The 22,678-nt window shown below is 36.6% G+C and overlaps 1 protein-coding gene across 7 annotated transcripts in view; it reads left to right on the top strand.

Moving 5' to 3' along the window:
• ELF2 (E74 like ETS transcription factor 2) overlaps positions 1-22,678 on the top strand; it is a 125,710-nt gene that overhangs the window by 89,668 nt on the left and 13,364 nt on the right. For 4 of the 7 annotated variants that reach the window (XM_020967480.2, XM_078148942.1, XM_020967479.2 and 1 more), the window contains 2 exons: positions 18,058-18,171; positions 19,669-19,842. In XM_020967480.2, the coding sequence (XP_020823139.1) occupies positions 18,058-18,171; positions 19,669-19,842 (288 nt within the window). Of the gene's footprint in view, positions 1-9,133; positions 9,441-18,057; positions 18,172-19,668; positions 19,843-22,678 lie in introns of those variants that run through there. The other 3 variants (XM_020967485.2, XM_020967484.2, XM_020967483.2) reach the window with 3 other exon arrangements.

Genomic DNA, 22,678 nt, shown 5'->3' on the forward strand with positions numbered 1-22,678 from the left:
GAATATGTGAAGGCCTGGGCCTGGCCCTGGCCCAGTAAAAGGTCACCTCTCAGAGCTTGGGGCCCTGAAGTGGGCAAGAGAGCATGATGATTGGCTGAGAGAAGAAAGCATGCTTAGAAGATGTGAAGGAATTTGAGAGCCATCCCATGCCTTTAAGGGTAAGGTGAAATTTTATCTGTTAACAGCTGGTGGAGCTGGAGGAAGAAGAGGAGGAAGACTAAATGGGTAATTGGCAGTTTTCAGAGCCAATCCAGTCCATTCTTTTCCTTCTATTCTGGGCCCAATTCATTGTCCATATGCTGTCTCAACCCAAGATACATGTGTGTGTGTGTGTGTGCGCGTGCGCGTGCATACACACACATGTTCATACATGCTTACATGCACAAATTTTATATGTTGTTCATTCACCTTGGTATTTAGTTATAATATTAATGTTACTAGGAGTGGCTCATTGTGAGGTTAGTCACCAGCACATATGAAGACTGTCTAGTGTTTCCACCACCAGATGTGCCTGCTCACAGCATGAAATCATAGATTTCTTGAAATGTAATAATAGTTAGTATGTCTTTTAATTTGTTAATTCCTCCTTTCAAGCTGCTAAAAGAAATTATGTGTCATTTTTCTCTCAGCACAAACCCATTTTAACTAGGGATCAGGACTAGTATGCTTTCTCTGTATATGAAAATCATAGCAGCAAATGGTTAAATGACTCAACATTACAGGAAAATCAGCGGGGCAAAGAAAGGGAAAGAACCCTTTCACTAGGTTTTATTAAGGTAGAGTTTTGTCTTAGGATCCAATTAGCTTCTTTCTATTTTTATAGAATTCCCATATTCCCTGGGTAGAAAATCAGGATGTGCTTTCTTTGAATTTCTTTAGTAAACAAAACCATGGTGCTTATAAAGCATTAGTCTAATAATTATATGTATTAACAGAATAAAACACTAGCTTTTCAGGAGTACTGTCTGAGTAGTTAGTGGTAGCATATGCAATATATAATCTGTTCCACAGAATTTTCATTGATCAGATATATCCTGAAGACGAAGAAATTTGTGCTATTCAAAGTTTATGAAAGATCACTCTGAAGAATTTAGTATCTATAAAAAAACAGTATCTAATGCAATTATGGAAAAAATATTTTATACAACTTTCTGAACTTGAATTCTTTTCATTCTTTTATTATTTTAACTTTAAAGCTGTGCCTAAGAAATGAAGTGGAGAAAATTAGATTGAAAAGATATTAGGAATGAAGAGTTGTGTATTTCCCTGAATTATCTAGATTACCTGGGCAATTGATATGTATGATAAAGTGGTGGTGGTATTCAGTTATTTCAGTCGTGTCTGACTCTTCGTGACTCCTTTTGGGGTTTTCTTGACAAAGATAATCGAGTTGTTTGCCATTTCCTTCTCCAGCTCATTTTTATAGATGAGGCAAACGAGGCAAAGTGACTTGCTAGTAAGGGTTTGAGGCCAAATTTGAACTTGGGTTTTCTGACTCCAGGCCTGGTGCTCTATCTGCTATGCCAACTAGCTGCCTGTATGATCAAATATACAAATTTTAAAAAACCAAAAAATGAAGCAAATCTGGATATCAAATGCCACTAACAATGTCTTGAATGTAGTAGGTGCTTAATAAATTTTTATTGAATCTTTTCTGTTCTTACAGTTAAACAATTAAATATATATTTTTACATAGTTGTAGTCAGTATATATACAGCATAATATTCTCAGTACATATATTTTACTTTTTTCTTGGGCCCTTATATATATAACATACATATATACACATACATATGATACATGCACAATATAATGTATGACATGTTTCACATGTGCATGGACATGTGTTTCCTTTTTTCATAATCTCATTAGCTCCCATGAGTTCAATGATCATTTCTATGCAGATGACTTTCAGTTCTATATAACTATCCCTAATCTTTCTCCTAAATTCCAGTCTGGAATCTTCTCCTAAAATGTCTTGTAGGCATCTTAATCTCAGTGTGTTCAAAACAAGAACTTATCCTTCCCCCAAACCTACCCCTCTTCCAAACGTCTCTATTTTTATTGAGGGCATCCACATTTTTCAGTTTACCTGGGTTTGCAACCTTAGAGTTATTCTTGACTCTTCAGTCTCCTCTCCTATTCTCATATTCAATTATTTGTCAAATCTTGTTTTAACTCTACATCTTTCTTATATGTCTCCTTTTCTTCACTCAAATGGCCACAGCCCTAGTTCAGGCCCTTATTACCTGTGACTGAACTATTGCATTAGCATTCTAATTGGTCTCTCTTCTTTCTTGTTTCTCTCTTATCCAATCCCTATTCCAAAATAATGGTTATAAAACACAGGTCTCACTACGAATCTCTGGAGTTTCCTTCTAGCCTTAAGATAAGATGCAACTCTTCATCTTTTGAGGTTTTCTGATTGATTCCAGTCTACATTTCTAGAATTATTTCACTTCACTTCATATACTTCAATTATTTCCTCTTTTTATACTCTACATTCTGTCAGTAAACTAACAAACTTGCCATTCCATTTCCCAGTTTTCCCTTTTTATAGGCTATACCTCATGTATGGAATGTATTGCTTTATCCCTGTCTTTTAGATTCCTTCATTTAATTTCAAAGCTTAACTCGAGGGTCACTTTCTTTTAGAAGCCTTTCCTCATCCCCTGGTTGTTAGTGTTTCTCCCTTCTCATGTTAGTTTGCACTTAGATCTCTGTGGAAATAATGTATTTTCCTTGAAGGAGGGAGTTTTTTTCTTTATATCTTTGTATCTCCTAGGTCCTACCTAGCATGATATTTAATAAACATTTGCTGAATTGTTATTTTGGATTGCTTTATATGGATTTAATTAAAAGTAGTTGTCATTTGTTAGGGTAATATATTCAGTTTCATTAATGTACCATAGTCTGTCTACTTTGTTCAAGTAATTTTTTTTGTTTTGTTTTCTTGATATATATTCCGTGTGGATTCTTTTTTAAATTATCCCCTTGATGGTACCTGTGGCATTATTAAATTGGTAGTTTGATGAGGAATCTGAAGACTTAGGTCAGTGTGGCAAGGGAAATTTGTTCAAGACACATTTGGTTTTGGTGGTAGCAGGTTCACTTTGCTCCATAAGTTTTTGGGTTTTTTTTGCCTTTGGGTCTTTTCCTTTCCTCTAAAGAACTAACTAGTAATGTTGTTATTTTAAATGAATTGAATTCAGCAAACATTTGTAAAGCACTTACTGTGTGCTCAGAATTGTGGTCAATAGTAGGTGACCTTCAAAGTTTAAGAAAGCTAGTACCTGCCCTCATGGAGCTTACATATAAGTCTAGTAGGGAAATGAACTACATTCACAAATAATAGTAATAGAATATTATATGCTAAGTGCATAAGAGAAGATATAAATAAATATCTGAGGGAAGAAAGGTCATTCTAAGCTAGGGTTATGAAGTAAGCTTCCTGGAGATGGTGGAATTTGAGTTGGGTGTTAAAGGATGGGTGGGAATCCAACAGATGGCAGAATTTCAAACATAGGGAACAGTACGAATAAAGGCTTAAGGTGAGAAGAATGTAGAAGGTATATGTTTTTCAGTTGTGTCTGAGTGTTCATGACCCTACTGTCCATGGGGTTTGGATTAAAACAAACAGGGTTAAGTGATTTGCCCAGGGTCACACAGCTAGTAAGTGTCTGAGGCTGCTTTTGAACTCAGGTCTTCCTCATTCAAGGCCCAGTGCTCTAGCCACTGAACTGTCTAGCTTCCTCCCAATGTATATGGGAGATGGTAAATGGCTTGAGCATTGAGTGGGTGAAGGAGAGTAATATGAGGTTGGGAAAGGAAGATAGGATGGTATACCATGTTTTGGAGAGCTTTTAGTTCTAGGCAGCAGACCTTCCTTGATAGATAGTAGGCAACAGGTTGACACTGAAAGGTATTAAACACCTAGCATTTGATTGAAGAACAAAATTCTGATCTTAGAATAACTTATGGGATAAGAGAAGGCATAGTAGTAACTGTTGTATTTCTACTTCCATTGTTTAACATTACTACCCTTGTTTATTCTTTCAGCCCTGTGGCTTATCAGAACATTTCCAGGTTTTTCCCTTTCTGGTGGCTAAACTACCAAGAAAAAGGCTTTTAAAGACAAAATGTGTAATTGCTTTTGCATTAAGAAAAGGTGTTGGTAGTACAGACTACAAATATTAAAAAAAATAGGGCAGCTCATCTCTAGGAAGTGATACTGTCTATCCCATAATCATTGTTAATAAAGAGGGCTTAATTAGTGGTGCAAGATGGAAAGGCTTCATAAGCTTACTCCAGGTCAGGACTTCCTTTTGCAGTATCATTATTTTTCTTTGAAGTGTTGTGCATTCTCAGAAAATTATGCAAATATATATATTTAAATACTAAAATACATTACAAATTTAAATGTAAATCATGTAAAAAATTATTTGCTATGCTGTATTATCCAAGTCAATAAGTCACCAAGCATTTAATTTATTAAATACTATTTTCCTGGCAATGTGCTAAGTGCTGGGACTACTAAAAAAATGGCAAAAACAATCCCTGCCCTCAAGGAGCTCTCAGTCTAATGGGGAAACAACATACAGCTGTGTACAAGCAAGGTATATATAGAATAAAATTGAAATGGTCTCAGAGGGAAGACACTGAGATTAAGGAGGACTGGAAAAGGTTTCTTGTAGAAGGTAGGATTTCAGTTGAGATTTAAGGAAGCCAGGAGGTGGAGCCAAGGAGAGAGAGAATTTCAGACATAGAGAACAGCCTTTGAAAATGCAGTGAGTTGGAAAATGCAATGTCTTATGTGAGAGATAGTAAGGAGGCCATTATCACTGGATCATAGAATACAGTCAATTTTTTTTTGACTGTCAGTGTAATAGTTTTTTTCCTTTGGCTGAAAAGTGGAAGGATGTAATAGAGGATTTGTTTGACTACTTTATGAAACTAATACCATGAAAGATCAGTTAAGTGATGTCAGTCACTAATATCAACAAAAATTTTTGATATATTGATATATTTAGAATCTCAAAATTTAACTATCAATCAAATCCAAAATAAACTTCAATTCTGATGTTTTCCTCTTTTAGTTTAATAAGACTGTCTTCAGTTTCCAAGTCTGGGACATTATAGAACATTTGAAAATATTTATCTTAATTCTAAATGTAGTTTGTATATGCTTCAATCATGAGGCATTCATTTGAAGCTTAAAAGAACATAGTTCTTTCTAAGGTTAGAGATGAGAGAAAAGGATTCTTTTGAGAATTTTTGGAAGGTGAGCTAGTAAGCATTTTTCAATTTGAATATATAAAAACTTTAATAAGTTGATATTAATTTATATTTAATATTGGTGATGAAGTTGTTAAACTCTTAGCAGAAATATCTAAATTGATTTGATTTTAAGTTGATAATAGCTAGGGGCCAAGCTAGACCTTTTTCCCAATTAAATTTGACAGTCAAATGAAATTATGGTAAAAACCCTTTATAATAAACATTTCTAAGCCCAGACAATAGTCTGTATATTGGAATATAATAAAGTTCCAGTACTCTGGAAGAATATGGTATTCCCTGGGATTTTACTGACTTGGATTTGATTTGAATTCCCATTGTATTTTAATTAAAAATTGACTTAGTCTTGAAACCGTCAACATAAAAGGTAGAACCTCTCAAGCACTAAGCCACATATAACTTATTGCAGACTTTAAAGAAATGAAGAAAATAAGATATTTACTGTATCTAAGATATGACTTGAGTGGTGTAGTCTAAGCATTTTAGGACAATAACACTGACAGATTAAATAACCCAGGTCTTTGAATTTGTGTTTACATACAGCCTTTGAATATCACGTAGCAACTTAATAATAAATTCTATTTGGAAATAATTCTGAGGACTCACATCTCAGACAAAAACCATAATAAGTGATGCGATAATTCGTGAATGATTGTTACACGTGGCAGCATAAGTATTTTGTCTTGCTAAAAATCAGAAAAAAGAAACATGCTCAAGAACAACCTGGCCCACAGATATCACTGCCTGGATGGAAACATCTTCTAGATTTCTACCCTATGAGGTAGAAAAAACTAAATCATAATTAAATTTTCTTGGGTTGTAGTCCAAGTTCAACCTACTGGATATCATTCATTGAACAACAAACCCTTATTGAGAACCTGTTTATATTTAAGATGTCAGAAAGGAAACAATCCTTGCCTTCAGTACCCGACACGCTTTTTTTTAAAGGAAAAACTCATTTTTGTCTTTTTTGTTTTTACAACAGTCATGTCCCTTTAATCTGTCTCCACTAAATCTTTCCTTGTAACAACAAAAACAAATATTAAGTAAAGGCAATGGACACAACAACCCTTTCTGACAGTATATTACATTCCACAGCTACAGTTTTCATATCTGTAATTTCTCCCTGTTCATTGGAGGAGCATTCTGTAAATGTTCCATGTCATTTCTCCATGACAAAAATTGTTATTACAATTCTTCAGACTTCAGATACTTTTTATTATCTTTTACAGTGTTGTAGTTATGAGTATTTTCTTTGTTCATCTTTCTTTAGTTTGCATAACAAATCCTTCCATATTTTTTGAAGTCCTCATATTTGTTGTTGATTAAAATACAGTAATATTACAGGTATTTATATACCAGTTTGTTTAGCCATTCCCCAGTTGATGGACTCATTTTGTTAAGAGCTTATATCATACTGTAGTAAAATAACATTGCTCACAGATTGAAAGATGAAACAAGCCGAAGGGCAATTTCTGTTTGATAGAACAACAACAGCAACAAGATCTCTGAAGAATTTAGGCCTTTTTTGCTGAGCAAACATTTGAAGTCTTTAGGAAAAGTTGACAAATTACATGGAGAGAGACTTGAGGAAGAAAGCATTTTTAATTATCTGATTCATTGTAACCGATCAACAAAGCACTGTTACTATGGGTTATCTGCTGGGACACGAAAATAAGTTTGATGTGGAAACTTCACTGCAGGTGTATTAGCACAAATGGAAGTTTACCTGAATATAGTAATTAAAAATGAGAATTAAAGCACTGAGGAAATTCTTAAGTATTACCAAAGCGATTAACTTTGCTTTTGTGTGTAGAATCATGACATTTTGGAGCTGGAAGTGTTGTAAAGATAATCTGGTAATTTCAACCATTCTTCTCAGTATTAATTAATCTCTAAAAGTTGTTAACTGAATAGGACATAATTACAAGAAAGTATGCGGAAATTTTACATAGACATTAAATGTACAAATAAAAGATCATCTCTAAGTTATTTTTCTGGTCACTTCTCTCTGACAATCACAGACTGTCTCTCTGACAGTCCTAACAGAAGTGAAGATTGAGTGGATTATCTTTAAATCTTTATTAAGGGCATAATTTCCTGTAGGTCTGTACTAAGTACTATGAAGTGATTAAGGCCCAGCTCCCCAGCTACCCTAAAATACAGGGACTGACTCATTCCATTGTTTGTACATTCTATACATTTATATAGCAAGAAACAAATGACTGATAAATTATATGTGTTGTGGACCAACCTCAAACTGACACTTTCCTACATCAGCAGGAGGTCTCTCTATTTGAGCTTGCTTAAACTAAGTTGACCTGCCAGTCTGAGAAGAAATGTAGAAGTGACCAGCATCACTATTTTCACTTACAAACTACATGAAAAAACACCAGTCCATGAATAGAAATTAATGTTAGTTGTAAATTATCTAAAACCAGAAAGTATTGTTGGTATTTGCTCTCCCTTCCCCTTCCTGTTTCATCTGATAAAATTACCAGCTTCTATCTTTATCAACCAGTGCTTTTTAATAGTGATTGAACAGAAGTGAAAACGGTGCTGTTACTATAGTTTTTGTTCCAGATTTGGTAGACATTCCTGGAACAAGTAGAATCAGATTTAGCTTATGACAGATCTATAGCAAGCACAAGTACATTTTAGATCTATAAGTATGTGTTGAGGAATAAGGGATAGAAATGTTAAATCCAATCTAACCCTGTGTTGACTCAAAGTATATATTTAAAGGCATTTGAGATCCTTATGATGCAGTGAAATCTATCATAATAAATTGGCATTGCATTTAGGTAAACAGCTGAACGTAACTTGTAGGCTGTATGTGTAATGTCAGATAATTTAGGTTTTAAAAAAAATTGAACTCAATGAAGAGTTTGGCTAAACTCATCTTTCAAAAATAACCTGTTTTCTTTTACATATTGATCATGTTAAACCGATAATTGCCAGGTTTCTATTGTGTAGTCAGGCATTTTTTCCCTCTCATTAATAGGAATTTGGAAGGAAAAGGCTTTGTAGACCTTCAAAATTATGTCAGCTACCATTGTCACTTTTTCAAAGCCTAGTCTTGAAGAACGTTGTAACTTGCCGACAGTTAATATTTTTTCTGCTCCAAATTATCTCGGTTTCTTGATTTTATACATTTATTTAGTAGCAAGGAATTGTGTGCTTATATATTATTTGGCAGTACTTGCAGAGATCTTTTGCCCTTAATGAGAGAATATTTAGTCTAAGTGCGTCATCATTGACAGATTTGTTTCTAAGCCAGTTATTAATGAGAAGGGTCATATATTTTGACAGATTTGCGAATGGTTTCATGCATGACAGATTGGTCAGTTTTGTTGTTTACTCAATATTAAGTTTTTGACAATTTTTCAAAGAGGACAGGAGTTTTTTTGAAAATAGTAGAAGCACTTTTTCCTTCCCGGAAAAGTTATGGGAACATAATTTTCTCTGCATGACTATTTTGGGTTACTCTTTAAAACTACCACCTCCATCACCTGAAGGAGGGACAGAAACTGCCAGCAAGCGCGGCGATGGCCAAAACAAGGTAAAACAGGCATGGCCATTTCCAGGCTGCAAGAAACAGCACGAGAATCTCTTCCAAGAGAATGTGCTGCCTGCCTCTCTTGTATCCGGGGCAGTTAGAAGACAGTTCTCGTTGCCTTCTCCAGTCCGGGGCAGCCCCTTAACTGTCCCAGGCCCGGGAGAGATTCCTTAGCCTCAGGTGTCAGAGTCTCCTCCCCCGGCTGCGGGTGGCGGAGCGGCCGTGCGCGAATGTCGGGGACTTCCTGTCTGGGCTGCAGGGCGGAAGGATCGCGTTGCTAGTCGAGCCGCCGCTGCAGCTCCTACCGTTAGGTGCTGGGCTTTCTCGCCGGGCGGACGCCTGGGAGCTGGGCCGGTTCCTCGGCTTCCTGTCGGGAGGACGCGCAAGGATCCCTCTGTATGTGTGTGTGCAAGTGTGAGTGCGTGTGCGCCTCTGACTGCTGGTTCCGCCTCCTCCCCCGCCGCCGCCGCTGCTCCCAGCGTTAAGTCAATGTGAAGCAGCAGCAGCAGCTCCAGCCCCGGGATAAACATGGCGACTTCTCTGCATGAGGGGCCCACCAACCAGCTGGATCTGCTCATCCGGGCCGGTAAGGACCGGGCAAGTTGTGTTACTGTGCACGGGTGCAGGCGGCGGCGGCGTGTGAAAGGGGCGGGAGGCGGCTCTCCGGCGGTGGCCGGTGCAGGGAGCAGCGGGAGGCGCTGGGAGGTCGGGCTGGAGAGGGAGCAGTGAATGAAGTAATGGAGGCGACGAATCAGGAAGTGATCACCTTGGTGAATAACCTGCCCAGTCCTCAGTGCCGGGGCTCCGTGGCTGCCCCCGGCAGCAGCGGCGCTGCGTCCCGGGCCCGGCGCCGGCAGCCGGTGCAAGAGAACGTGCGCCGCGCTCAAGTTGGCGACTCCCGGACGGGAGAGTTTGCGCTTCGCCCCAGTTGCTGAGGAACCAGGAAGTGGGCGAGGGAGCGAGCACGGCTGTTGTCTCCGCTGCTTTGCCACGCTGTCTGGCCGGAGAGGCCGCGGCTGCCCCAGGGGAGGGGGCTCTAGGATTCCCCCCCCACTCCCACTCCCTCCCCATGACTCTTGTAGAGTAGAAACGGAGCGGCCGAGGATACCCGCCAAAACAGCTCCCCGCCCCCTCGCACCTGGTGCACTTTCAGGAGTAACGGTCCCGCAAAGGGTCACGGTGGTAGGGAGTCAACTGAACTGGCTGCCCCTGCTCAGGCCCGTGACTCTGAACCCAGCCCTGCTAGTTGAAGGACAGGAGGAAACCTAACGCAGTCCCCTCCCCTCGCGAAGAGTGGGGGGCTATTTGTGGGGTGGGAGGTGGTGGTATGTCTTGAGCAGTGGGGTGGGGATGCATAAAAAGGCACAGTTTGCCTTATTTTTTATGTGAGTAGTGGGTACCAGCAGGGTTGGCGGGCAGGCAAGAGGCAGGCTCGGCCCTGGGGAAGTCTCAGCACGGTGTTCGCCCCCTTTCCCCTCCCCCCCAAACCTCCCACCATAGCGGAAGCGCAGCAGAGAGGACAGAATCGGCGAGATTGACAAGGCTTCCGTTCCAATCCCTTCTCGGGGATGTTCCAAATAAGAACGTTAATTTCTGGGGGCGGGTCTTCTGGCCTGCGCTGGACCAATGGAGGTTGGGCGGGAGTAAAGCTGACAATGTACGCATGGAATTGGAGGGAAGAGGAGTGTAAACACGGAAGTGGCCGCAAGGGTGGGGGATGTGCTGCACCGCTGCTGCAGCGGAAGGGCACGGACTTCAGTTACATCGAAAGCTTTAATAACGCCCACACCACCCTTTTGGGCTTCATGTTAGTGGAGCAGAACCTATATGCTTTCCATATTTTGTGCCTGCACCACCAGAACTGAGAAAGCATTAATTTCTGTTCTTTTCAGTTCTGTTAGGTATCTCAATTGATTCTAATAGGAAGATTAGAAATTTACACACAAACACTGGGTATAACTGATATCTTGCTCCTGGTTTCTTCCTGGTGTAAATGCTGAAAGGAAATAAAATTTAGTACTTAATATAAGCACATAACTAAGTTCTTTATGCGCCTATAGTTTCATGAGGATATGTAAATTTGTGGATTTTAATCTTACCTTGAGGAAAAATACACCACATATCTAAAATTGAGGGTGCAGTTGGAAAGTGCTGGTTTGGAGGCAGAGGATTTGGTGTCCACTCCCTTGCTCAAATCTGTGTGACCTTGGGCATGTCACTTCTCTTTGCCTCAGTTTCTTTGGCAAAACGAAGATGTTCGGCTGAATAACGTAAGGTTTCTTAATTGAATCTCATCCTCTGAAATAAAATGCTAGTAAGATTTATGACACTTTTCAAAGGGATTGAAAGAAATGTTAGTTTTTTTTTCTTAAATCTGGACAGGTGAGTAATGTTTATGAGCAATGATATAACCTTTGAAGTAGGCTAAATAAAATTATCATTTTAGAAAAAAAAATTTCTAACTTCATAGGGGAAGTGTCTTAGTAAATGTTGATAACAGTTCTTTTCACCTTAGTCTGTCAACCACATGGTTTTTAATCTTCAGTGTGGTAGTTTGTGTGTGTGTGGGGGGTGTTTTAACCTTATATTCCTGGTGCTAGTGTAATATTTATTTTAAACTTTGGTATGAGGATATCTTTATTCTTGTGTGTGAAGTGTGTGAAATCTTTTTAATTCCAGCAATAGTTTCTTGCAGTTAAGTTGCACTCTAGTCACTTGAGAAACTAGTGTAGATTGGGAAGGTAATAAAGAAAAGTTGTCATGAACACCTGAGTTTGTTTCTTAAGCCTGTAAAAAGTTTAATTTCACAAGCTTTGGGGAATGAAACAGATGGCTAAATCTGTCATGTATCTTTTTTGTTTGGAATGGCAGGGGTGGTGGGAGATGCTGAGCATTAGGTCTAACAAGTCTGAAAACACAGGAGAGTTTTCCAGTAGGAGGTGAAAGAAGTTGTTTTCCAGCTCTGTTGTCTTTGACTAGTGTATTAAGAAATAGCATTATAATCATAATTGCTTTTCAAGATTGTAACATTTTTCAAAGAAAAGGATTATGTGAAATTATTTTTCAAGTTATTTCCTTAAGTATTGCTTGTAATTTGAGTGAGTTAGCTCACTTTATGCTTCCTATTTTAGGAAGAAACTTGAGACAGGTTTACTAATTTGCGAAAGGTTAATTACATAAATTGAATAAATTAAAATTTGGAAAGGGAGGGTGGCCCAGCTCAGATTAAAGACCATAGTTCTAAATTTGTGTTTTAATCATTAATTTATCTTGTGATCCTGAGAATCACTTTAATTTTGTTTGCTTGTCAAATAGAGGGAGAGAAGAGAAACAGAAGGTTCTGACCTGCATTCATAGAGGGAGTTTCCTCATTTAACATTCCCTGTACCAATGAAATCACAGGTCCAATCTCTATTGCTATTCCCTAGGAAATAGACAAATTTTTTTTTAAAAGTAATCTTTTATGCGATGGAGAGTCAACATGTATATCCAGACATCAGTCTTGTCCTTGAGGATTTTACAGTACAAAAAGGGAATAGATGAACTTAAACATGATTTTTTAAAGCTGTTCAGACGAATATAGTAATTGCCAGAGTGTATTAGCAAACAGTTTGGATTGAGAAGGAATTGTAGTAGTGTTGATGAGAGTGATTGGTGTTTATTAGGGAAGCTTCCTGGAGGAGGACCAAAATACTACCACCAGTTTGCCAGAGCACCTGTATCCTTTTTATTATAATATTTTAATTTGGGGCATTTGGGTTTAGACTATGGAACATCTAAAAACTTTTCTTACAATACTGGACTATTCCTTCAGCTAGACTTTTTTTTACAGCTATTTTTAATAACTTGATAATTAGTAAATGTTTATTATTAATTCAATAATGAACACATACCTAGTACTTTAAGGTTTTCAAAGCATATTCCTCAAAGCAACTCCCTGGCATAGGTAGTTTGAGTGTTATTTCCATTTTAGAGATGAAGAAACTGAGGCTCAGGTTGTCTGTCCATGATCATATACCTAGCAAGTGGCTTAGGTGGGAATAAAATCTCAGTTTTTTTAATTTTAACTCTCGAACTCTGTACTGTAAAAGGTGCTTTACATTCTTGACTAGACTGTTACCAGTGCGGTCTAGTGGAGAGAGTAGGTTGAAAAAGACAAATTTAGAGGAAATGGTTGAAAAAATGTTGGTGTAAAACAGTAGAGGAAATGTCATTATCTTTTAAAATTAATTTATGAGTATTTAATCATTTGGTTTTCAGTAGTCATGTTAAGCTTGTATCTACTGAAGTAAAGAGGAAAGCAGTAATAATGTAACTCAAGTTAAAGTAGATTAGCCAATCAGGCTAGCTTGGATGAAAATCCCTTTTTTTTTTCTTAGTAGTAAGTTGTTTTTTTGGGGCTGGGGGTAAGGATGGGGAGAGGTGTCTAAATTATCTAGATAATTACTTAAATTACACTTAGCCTGTGTTACAGCTTAAATGTTGGGAAAGCTGCAGATGGATATTTATGGGAAACTTGTATCTTATTGTGAAATTTTGTTTCTTTTCTGAAAACTGGATACTGTAATTCCTCATAGATCAGGAGTGTGGCAAAATGGAGAGATAGCTGGCCTCAGTGTGAGGAGGATGAGGGTTCAGGTTCAGTCTCTGACAGCTTATCAGCTGTCTAACCCTGAGTTTAACCTCTCACTGCCCCCAGGCAACTCTAAAACTATAAACGATAGAAGCTTTGGATAGCCTGGAGCTATCTAAAATCTGATAAAATCACTGGTCTGGTTTAAGAAAAAGCACAAAAAAATTCCTCATTGGATTGGGAGCAAAAAGGGTGCGTCAATGATAAGCAAATCTAACTCTTGTTTTACTGAGGTGGTTAAAGGACTTGCTTAAGTCACCCTTGCCCAAGGTAGCAAGTGATCTGTAGAGTTGTGATTTAGTCCTTTGATCTCAAATCTAGTGTTTCCTCTCCCACACAATTGTCATTTGGATTCTTCCACACAGAATTTCAAACTTAGTAATCATAATCTCAAAAAGGGCTTAAAATATTATAAAGAAAAAAATTACTCAGTTTTTACACTGAGTAAAAACTGATTTTGAAGATGAAAATTTACTATAGCATTTAATGTTTGGTGTTATTTTTCACTGTAGTATTATGATAGTTGCTACAGGGCATTAAAGGATAAGCTATTGTAAACAAGAGACTCCGTTGAATGATGACCTTGTAATGTTAGTTTATCCTCTTGCTGGTTAGAGGTACAGTAATTAATGAAATTTTTTTTTCACTCTTTCCATTGCCCTCTAATTAAATATGCTACTGACTTTTAGTTTTGCTCCAAAACATTATTGTAAACTAGATTATTGCTGGGATTCTCTTCCCTAAAGCTGAGGTATGCCTCTTGTCAGACTGAATGACCAAGTTTGGTGTTTTCTGACAGCTGTTGAGTGAGAGAGAGCTTGGAATAATCTACCATATAGCACTGTTGGACTAGAAAGAAATGGAACAAGGCATGCACCAGAGAGTGCATGGGGACACAAGCAATTTTTTTTTTTGTTATCAAAACTTCCCTTTCCGAATCTGTTCCCTCAAACGTGTTCCCTGTTCTCTTCCCGTTGTGTCTGTTCTTTGGAGTATCGGCAGTAGCAACACCAAGCAAGGGAGACTGAAAAAAAGTGCTTGCCTGCATTCAGGAGCCAGTCTACATTGGTAGAAGGAATTTCCCTCATTGGAAGTTTTTCTGTGCCAGAGGAATCATAGCTTTTTAGGGGGAGGGTTTTTTATTTTTCCCTTCTGTGAAATAGTTCAGACCCATCTCTAAGAGACAGTAACCAATTAATCAAGTTTTAAGAAGCAAAATAAAATCTGATTTTTGACTAATATTTTGTAAAAAATATAGTACATCATTAAGACCAAAGTTCAAACTTATTCAGTGATAACATTTATTTTCTATTTTATTGAACTATTGATATGGATAAAACATCATGGTTGATAAATATCAGAAAGTAATTCTTACATGTTATTAGAGGCAATATTACATTTTTGTTTCTTTGGTGATCAGTCAGTTATCTAGATGTCCAATTTGGACTAGTAGGTAGGTTTTAAAAAATTTTAATCTTATTTATTAATGCCTTTCCTTAGATATCACATTCATTTCCATATATATATATATATATGTGTGTGTGTAGACACACACATATGTACCTCTGCTTCCCTTATGCAAACAGCCATCCCTTGTTAACAAAGATTAAAAAGCCATTCAGAAATCACAGACTATTTTCAAAGCAAAGCATATTTTTGCAGATACACTACGTGATGGAGAGTCAGTGGACCTTGGGTTCGGATCTTGGCTTGTCCACTTACATATTCTGTATGACTTAGACTAATTGACTTAGTGTCTCTGAGCTTCAGGTTTTTTTTCAGTTGTAAAATGAAGGGAGTTAGACTAAATGAAGTCTTGAGCTCTCTTCCAGCACTATATTTATGATTCTAAACTTGAGGTGGAGAGAATTTGAAGTAGTTATTAAACATTTCTTAATATTTTTGTTGATGTGGGTTGGGTTCTTTTACCACTGCAAATGTCAACCTTTTCCTTCTTGTTCTGTATGATTATTATCTATGTCTTTTTATAAATCATCCATAAAGGATGAGGCTCCCTTCTGGATCTTTTGAGGAAACCACTATAATCTTCCAGCTCCTCATTGTTTTATTCTTCATTTTCAATATAATGCTGGCCATCTATCTACTTTTTCCTTCATGCATCATCTTGATATATTTCTTGGCTACTTCTTATACACATTGTTGACTTAGACTCTGTAGTATAGCCTTCTTACACAATTATCCCTTGACTTCGAAACATTTTTGTTGTCCATTTCCATATTTGAAATTTGTAATTTTATTGTGATTATTCTGAGTTACGTTGTGGAATGCTGATAGGAGACATAGATAAAATGGCAGTGTGGGTAGTCTCTGATTTTAGAAGACACATATTTCCGGAAAGTGCCTTTCAAGAGACTGAGCTTGTATCCTCTGTTTGATCATGTTCAGTATTATTGTCATAAACTTGATATGGGAATGAATGTGATGAATGGGATTTCTTCAGTTTCTAAATATGCCTGCCATTTGCTTGTATTGTTTGCATTTATACACATTGTTATTTGCATATTTCAAGTTTTGAACACAGCCTGGTTTATATTGCTTATTTTAATGATTGAGTCATTATAATGGAATGAAAAATGAATGTTTTAATATACAAACTTTTGTTTAACATTTCCTGTCTATAATATGTGTATTCAAGTGCTAGTCAAGTTCATATTATTTTTGACTAGGGGATAATGTTTGATCTTAGGAACAAAATCTCTATTTGGATAATACTCTGGTTGTTGGAACAAAGTTTTCTGTTTAGCTCTATTTTTGCCTGCCTGGTTTTTAGGAATTTCTCAGTGAGGAGTAGAAAATAAGTTTTAAAGGAATATTCCAGGGTCTTAAGGAACTTAAGAGTTTAAGTAAATTTTGGTTTTTGCATGTTTACCTTGATCCAATTAAGAATCAAGGGCAATATAATAATTTGTGGTTTGGGAGGCATACTTATACCAATATCCCCTCCCTTTTTGACTTTATAAAATAGGATTCATGTGTAAATTTTTTTAAACTACTAGAATTTTGTTTCCAGATATTGTTTTTATTGAATGTTTTAGGTTCCCATTTCAAAATATATATTTTGGGCACTTTAGGATATGTCTTAATAAAATAACTTGATAAGGAATTTACTCTTATTTCTACTTTTTCTTAAAAATGGTAAAATTGCTAGAATGTGTGTGTATACACACACACGTGCAATTTTTTGAGTAAAAGTTACACTTAAAATTATTACTGTTTACTTAGATCAAGTTCTTTGTGATTCAGCTTCTTTGTAGGTAATCTAGAATATAAAATTTCCCCTCCTAAATAGCATTAAAATGTGATATTGAATAGGTCTGTGATTATATTCTTTTAGGTTGACTCCAGCTTAAAGATTTTATTTTGTCAGTTGCCTTTTTGAAGTTCAGATAGAAGTACTAATTGAACCCTCTTTAATTTAGTGAAGCTGCAGATAGAGTAAGCAGGGTCACCTAAAGATAGATTTACTCAGATGTTGGCTGCCTCTCTGGAACGATTGAGCTTTGAGCAGATTTCCATAAATGGAAAGAGCAACTGCAGAAGCACAGCTACCTTAGTGAGAGTGTAGATGATGTGCAACAGGTGGTTATGGGGTCACTGAATTTAAAAATGTTGTCCAAAAAATTGGAGGCTGATGAGAAGGTAGTGGGGTTAGTTAGGAGCATTTAAAATAGTAGTTCAACTAAGGTGTTTTTATTTTACCTTTAAAATTGAATAGAAATTGTTTTTATGATACAAAGGCACATATTTTCAGCACTTTGGATCCTGTTCCCCCCCACCACTCATTTTCCCATAAAGCAGATGGGATGTCTTCATGAGAATAAAGGGATTTGCTCTCTGAGGAGCCCAGAAAGGTCCCTCAGGAGGAAGGGAAAGGTTACTATAGGAGAAATGGCAATGATTTTCCTTAATAAAGTAGACTGTTTCTAATCCTAGGGTTCATTTTTTACATCATCAGTGGACAGGATGTTTCTAAACCAGGAGTGAATCAACCCTTCTTGTAAAGAGTAGAATCACTTGTCATTCCTGTGTGCCCAGAAGGGTATATAATGTGACAGTGAAATTTGGATTTGTTCTATTGGTTAATAGAACTACTTAATTATTTTGAATGGGATTAGAGTTAGGGACTTGCTTGGGACCCAGACCCAGAGCTTTATTAGACATGGTATTGGATAGCATATTGATAGAAGTGCTTTTTTATCTCATAGAATTGTTAATCTGTAACCGTGCTTATTTTTCCTTAGTTAGTTTTGGCTTAAAATTGACATAAGAGTTCAAATTTCAAGGTTTGAGAGTTCAATTTGTTTTTCCTTTGGGTAGTCCCCAGAAAAATATACATATTTTAAAAATTAACATTCATTTTAGGAAGCTTAGATACCGCCTACTCCTTATTGCTTTGAAACTTTTAAAGACTGTATTCAAGTTAATCAGTGTATACTAATCGTTTTTTAATGATGTTTAAAATTTTTCATCTGGAGTGAGTTTCTTTTATTTTAAAATATATACTTGAAATGACTTTTTTAATGGAGTGTACTTGATTTTTTTTTCCTAGTTGAAGCATCAGTTCATGGTAGTAATGTACACTGCACAGATAAGACAATTGAAGCTGCTGAAGCCTTGCTCCACATGGAGTCTCCAACCTGCTTGAGGGATGCAACAAGTCCTGGTAGGTGAACTGCCATTGAGATGACTATTGTGTTAACTATGTTATAGTACTTGTTTCAGTTTTCAAGAAAATTGACTGTAAAAAGTATAAATGGATTATTGTAGTTACTAATTACATGTATGATTAGTTGGTCAAAAATAATGACTGATATATAGGTGTGCATACATTTATGTCAGAGCTTTGAATATTTATTGAATGTTTCATCCTGATAATCAATGAGATAAGACCCTTAAGTTTAAAAAAATTATAGATTTAAAAAAGTATGCCAAATATATATACTTTAGAGTTACTACTTATACTATATTCTGATTTTCTTTAGATTGGTCATAAACCATAGCAGACAGGGCATAGAGCTGCATAGAGCTCCCCAGAATATGGTGATTGGGGACTTAATCCTCTCCCTTTCCCTCTAGCCATTAGATAGGCAGTGAGTCAAAGGGGTGAGTAAAAAGGAGAAGCAGATAGCTTCACAAACTAGTGCTTTTTAAAAAAAAAATCATAATTTGATTTTGTAGTTGTCCTTCAGTTGTGTCTAACTCTTCATGACCCCATTTGGGGTTTTCTTTGCAAGGCTACTGGAGTGGTTTGCCATTTCCTTCTCCAGCTCATTTTACAGATTAAGAAACTGAGGCAAACAGGGTGAAGTGACTTGCCTAGGATCACACAGCTAGTGTCTGAAGCCAAGATTTGAAGTCATGAAAAGGAGTCTTCTTGACTCCAGGCTTGGCACTGTGCCACTTAGCTGTCCATAGAGTTTATAGGCTTATAATCGAATTCTTCTATCATCAGGTAGTCTCTGTGGAACTAGGACTGTTTTTCTCTTTGTCTAGAGATCTCCTGGGCTGCATGTTTACTTTTTGTGTGACAGCTTTTCCCTTTAAGTGGTTCTTTACTTTTGTCTTGATTTCACCTATATAAAAAAATGTTGCGGCAGGAAATATATGATGATTTGACTTAAGTCTTACTGAATATGGCCCAGATTTCCTAGAGTTGACATTGATGAAGGTTTGTAGTAATTTGTAAGAAAAGCTTCTAGTTAGAAAAGGGATGTATTTTGATCAAGTATGAAAGGGAATTTTAAGGATCATAATCTATATTTTGCATGACAATATGCTCTGTATTAGAGGCAAAAATATAGTTTTACTGTTTATACAAAATTTAAAGTTACATATTACATATTTTTTAAAGTGATCAAAAGTTATATTTCTTAGGTCAGAGAAACACTAAATACAAAGTCTCACTGGCAGTTTCTATGATTACAAGATTATGCCTACCAGTCTGTAATTATTTTATTTTACTTCCGTAGTTTTTAGAGAGAAAACCATAGATAGGCTAGGGGAATGAAAGATGGCCTGGTCTTTTATATCTTAAGCCTCATTAAAGTTACTGCCAAGTTGAATCATAATTAATACCTCTTCTGAAGTTTTAATTGTCCTATGTTATAAAACTTATTGGGAGGGGGATAAAAATGTAATTTTTTCAACTTTTTTTTTATAGTGGAAGTCTTTGTTCCTCCTTGTGTGTCTACTCCAGAGTTTATCCATGCTGCTATGAGACCAGATGTTATCACAGAGACTGTAGTTGAAGTGTCAACGGAGGAGTCTGAACCTATGGATACCTCTCCTGTTCCAACCTCACCAGATATCCATGAGCCAATGAAAAAGAAGAAAGGTAGAGTAGATTTTTGTTGAAGGTGCCTTTGTGGAACGTATTTATTTTTTTTTCTTCAGGAAAAAGAATTTGAAACTAATAAAAACTGAGTACACGTCTTAAAAATAAGTGTTGTCCTAAACCACTTCTTTACAATGTATCATTTTGATTGATGGTATAATCAGTAGTGAACCCTGGTTCAAACTAAAATTTTACTTTGGTTCTTAAACTAAACACTTTATTACATTTGCATTATTTTTAAACTGATGTAGTATTTGAATCAGAGAGTACTAGTACAAATTAGGAGGCACCTGATGTTTTCAAAGATGTCAGATAAATAATAAAAAGGAACCTTTTTATATTTTATGTTGTCTTTCCTTTGTTGTATATACCAACTTTCTTTAATGAATTTTTGTAGTACTGGGTTGCTTGAGATAGAGTATTTTATCCCTTTCATCTTCATAGAAGCTCTCCCTCCCATCTTAGTCTGAAATAAGTTACACTAAGTGGAAAGATTTGTTACTATTTATGATTATATACTTTAAACCCTTTAATACTTTAATGCTTTGTTCTAATAACCAGCAAGATTTGGAAGTTGTTTATGCAAAACAAATCTGATGGGTTTTAAAAGTGTGCACTTGACAGCCAAATATATATGTGTTTAGGTTTCAGTCATTCTTTATCTTGTGGTTTGTTGTATGCAACTGAATCTCTCAATCACAAACCACAGATGAGTGGAGACAAAGCTATATTACAGGATGATGTTTGGGGGCCTAATTGTGTGTCTTCCCCTCTGCAAGTGTTATAGGATTTGACTTTGTAGCCAAGAGGAAAGGAGATGGCATCTTAAGGTAATGTGGTATGGTAGCTAGAATGCTAGACATAGAAATAGGGAGACAGAAATTCTGAGCGAAGGGTTCAAATCCCCCTTCTGATATTCTGATCATTGGCAAATCAGTTAACCATCCTGAGCTTCAGATAACTCTAAGATTAAGTTATGGATGGATTGTGATCTGTGTTAGTGGAAAGAGTTACCCCATGTTAACCAAATCACAAGTCTGTGACATACTGACCAATATGCATTTTAAGTTAAATTAATCAAATTCATTGTAGAGTATCTTTGGTACCTTCCAAAGAATGAATGAAACATACATTTCTCCCCTTATCAGAGGTCGATCATGACAGGAGTAGAACGTTATCTACCCTGTCAAGATGTGGTCGTGCTGTATCACTTGTTTTGTGTTATTGGTTTTCCTCATTATAATAGTGTTCAGTTTTGGGAGTGGGCTGTTAATGTTTTTTTTTCCCTAATACCACAGTAATTTCTGAATATAATGTAAAAAGTGAAAATATATTCTTAGGCATTGTCTGATTTGTAAGCACCGATCTTTGTAAATAAATTTAGATTATATAGATGCTACATATTAATATATATATTGCCTGTATTATACTAACTTCCCCCATTACTCGAACTCTTGCTATCATTGTGAAAATACTTTTAACTTTTAGAGAATCTGGGTTGAGGATTAGATGATGAAAATGTTAGTGAAAGATAAGGAGACAGAAATGTAGCAATTTTTTCTTTTGCTTCTGAGCAAATCTTTCTATTAGGGGAATGTATCTATGTTTGAATTCAACAGACTAGAAATTCCCATATTAAAAAGTTAATCTTGTTAATTGTAAGAATAAATAATATAAAAAAGTTGTTTAAATTAGTAAGAAATCAATTTTTCCAAGTAATTTGAGGAAACATTTTTTTATGGTTCTGTGTGTGTGTGAGAAAATATACCAGATTACCTAGTGAATACTTAACAGAATTGTTTAACTACAGAGGTAAAATCTAAAAAAATAGTCATTATAGGGTTATAAAAACACATTATTTAATATGCCCCTTGCTATTGAAGTGCATTGAGGAAACACAAATGACACATGGATTGAAGAGATAAATTAGCATGATTCTGAAAAAAAAGTTCTGGCTCTGGAGTCAGGAACTGGGTTCCAATCTCACCTTTGATGCTTTTTCCCCTATAAGTGACCTTGGGGAAAAGTAAATCTCCCTGGACCTCAGTTTGCTGATTTTTAAAATGAGAGGGTTGGCCTCTCCTAGGTGGCTTCAGGTCCCATCCTCTGCTAGATTTATGATCCTAAGAAATAATGTTGCATTGGGTTTTGCAGTATGTTTCAGTTCTTATATTTAAATATGGATTTATCAGATGTAGGAAGTCAGAGTACACTACAGACAAAACAAAGCACACTGTGACAATGACCTTGACTCAGGAAGTGACTCTCTTCACCCTCCTCACATGCTCAGCTGCTCTCTGGCTCCTTGTTCTGTGCTGCAGCTAGATAGGAATATCTCTCAGACAGGTGTAAACCAAGAAGTTTGTTAACTTTCAGACTTAAACCTTTTCTGGGGTAGGGATAGGGACTAGACCAGTGATTTGATGGGTATAGAGAACTCCTGAATGGGGAGCGCCCTCTACCAATGCAGTGTAGCAGACCTCCACAGCTTAGTTTCCTGGAAAATGGAGGGTTTGAGGTGACTTGGCCCAGGGTCATGCAGCCAGGATGTGTAAGAAGTAGGACTTAAATACAAGTCTTCTTGGCTTTGAGGCCAGCTCTCTATCCAGTAGGCTGTGCTGTCTACACCTTCAGGAAAATTAGTTTAATGAATATAAGAGGCCTTCATTCCAATTCCTTTCAGATTATATGGTAGAATAAACAAAGATAACAATGTCAACAGAAGGTTTCAGTAAGCAGAGTGGGTAAGAATGTCAACTGGAAGTTGAATGAAAGATATGTCATCCATATAATCTGTTGTACAAGTTTGCCAATGAGTTATCTAATTATTGTAATG

Source organism: Phascolarctos cinereus, unplaced genomic scaffold, assembly GCF_003287225.1.
Source record: "Phascolarctos cinereus isolate Bilbo 61053 unplaced genomic scaffold, phaCin_HiC Scaffold_9;HRSCAF=440, whole genome shotgun sequence".
NCBI lineage: Eukaryota > Metazoa > Chordata > Mammalia > Diprotodontia > Phascolarctidae > Phascolarctos > Phascolarctos cinereus.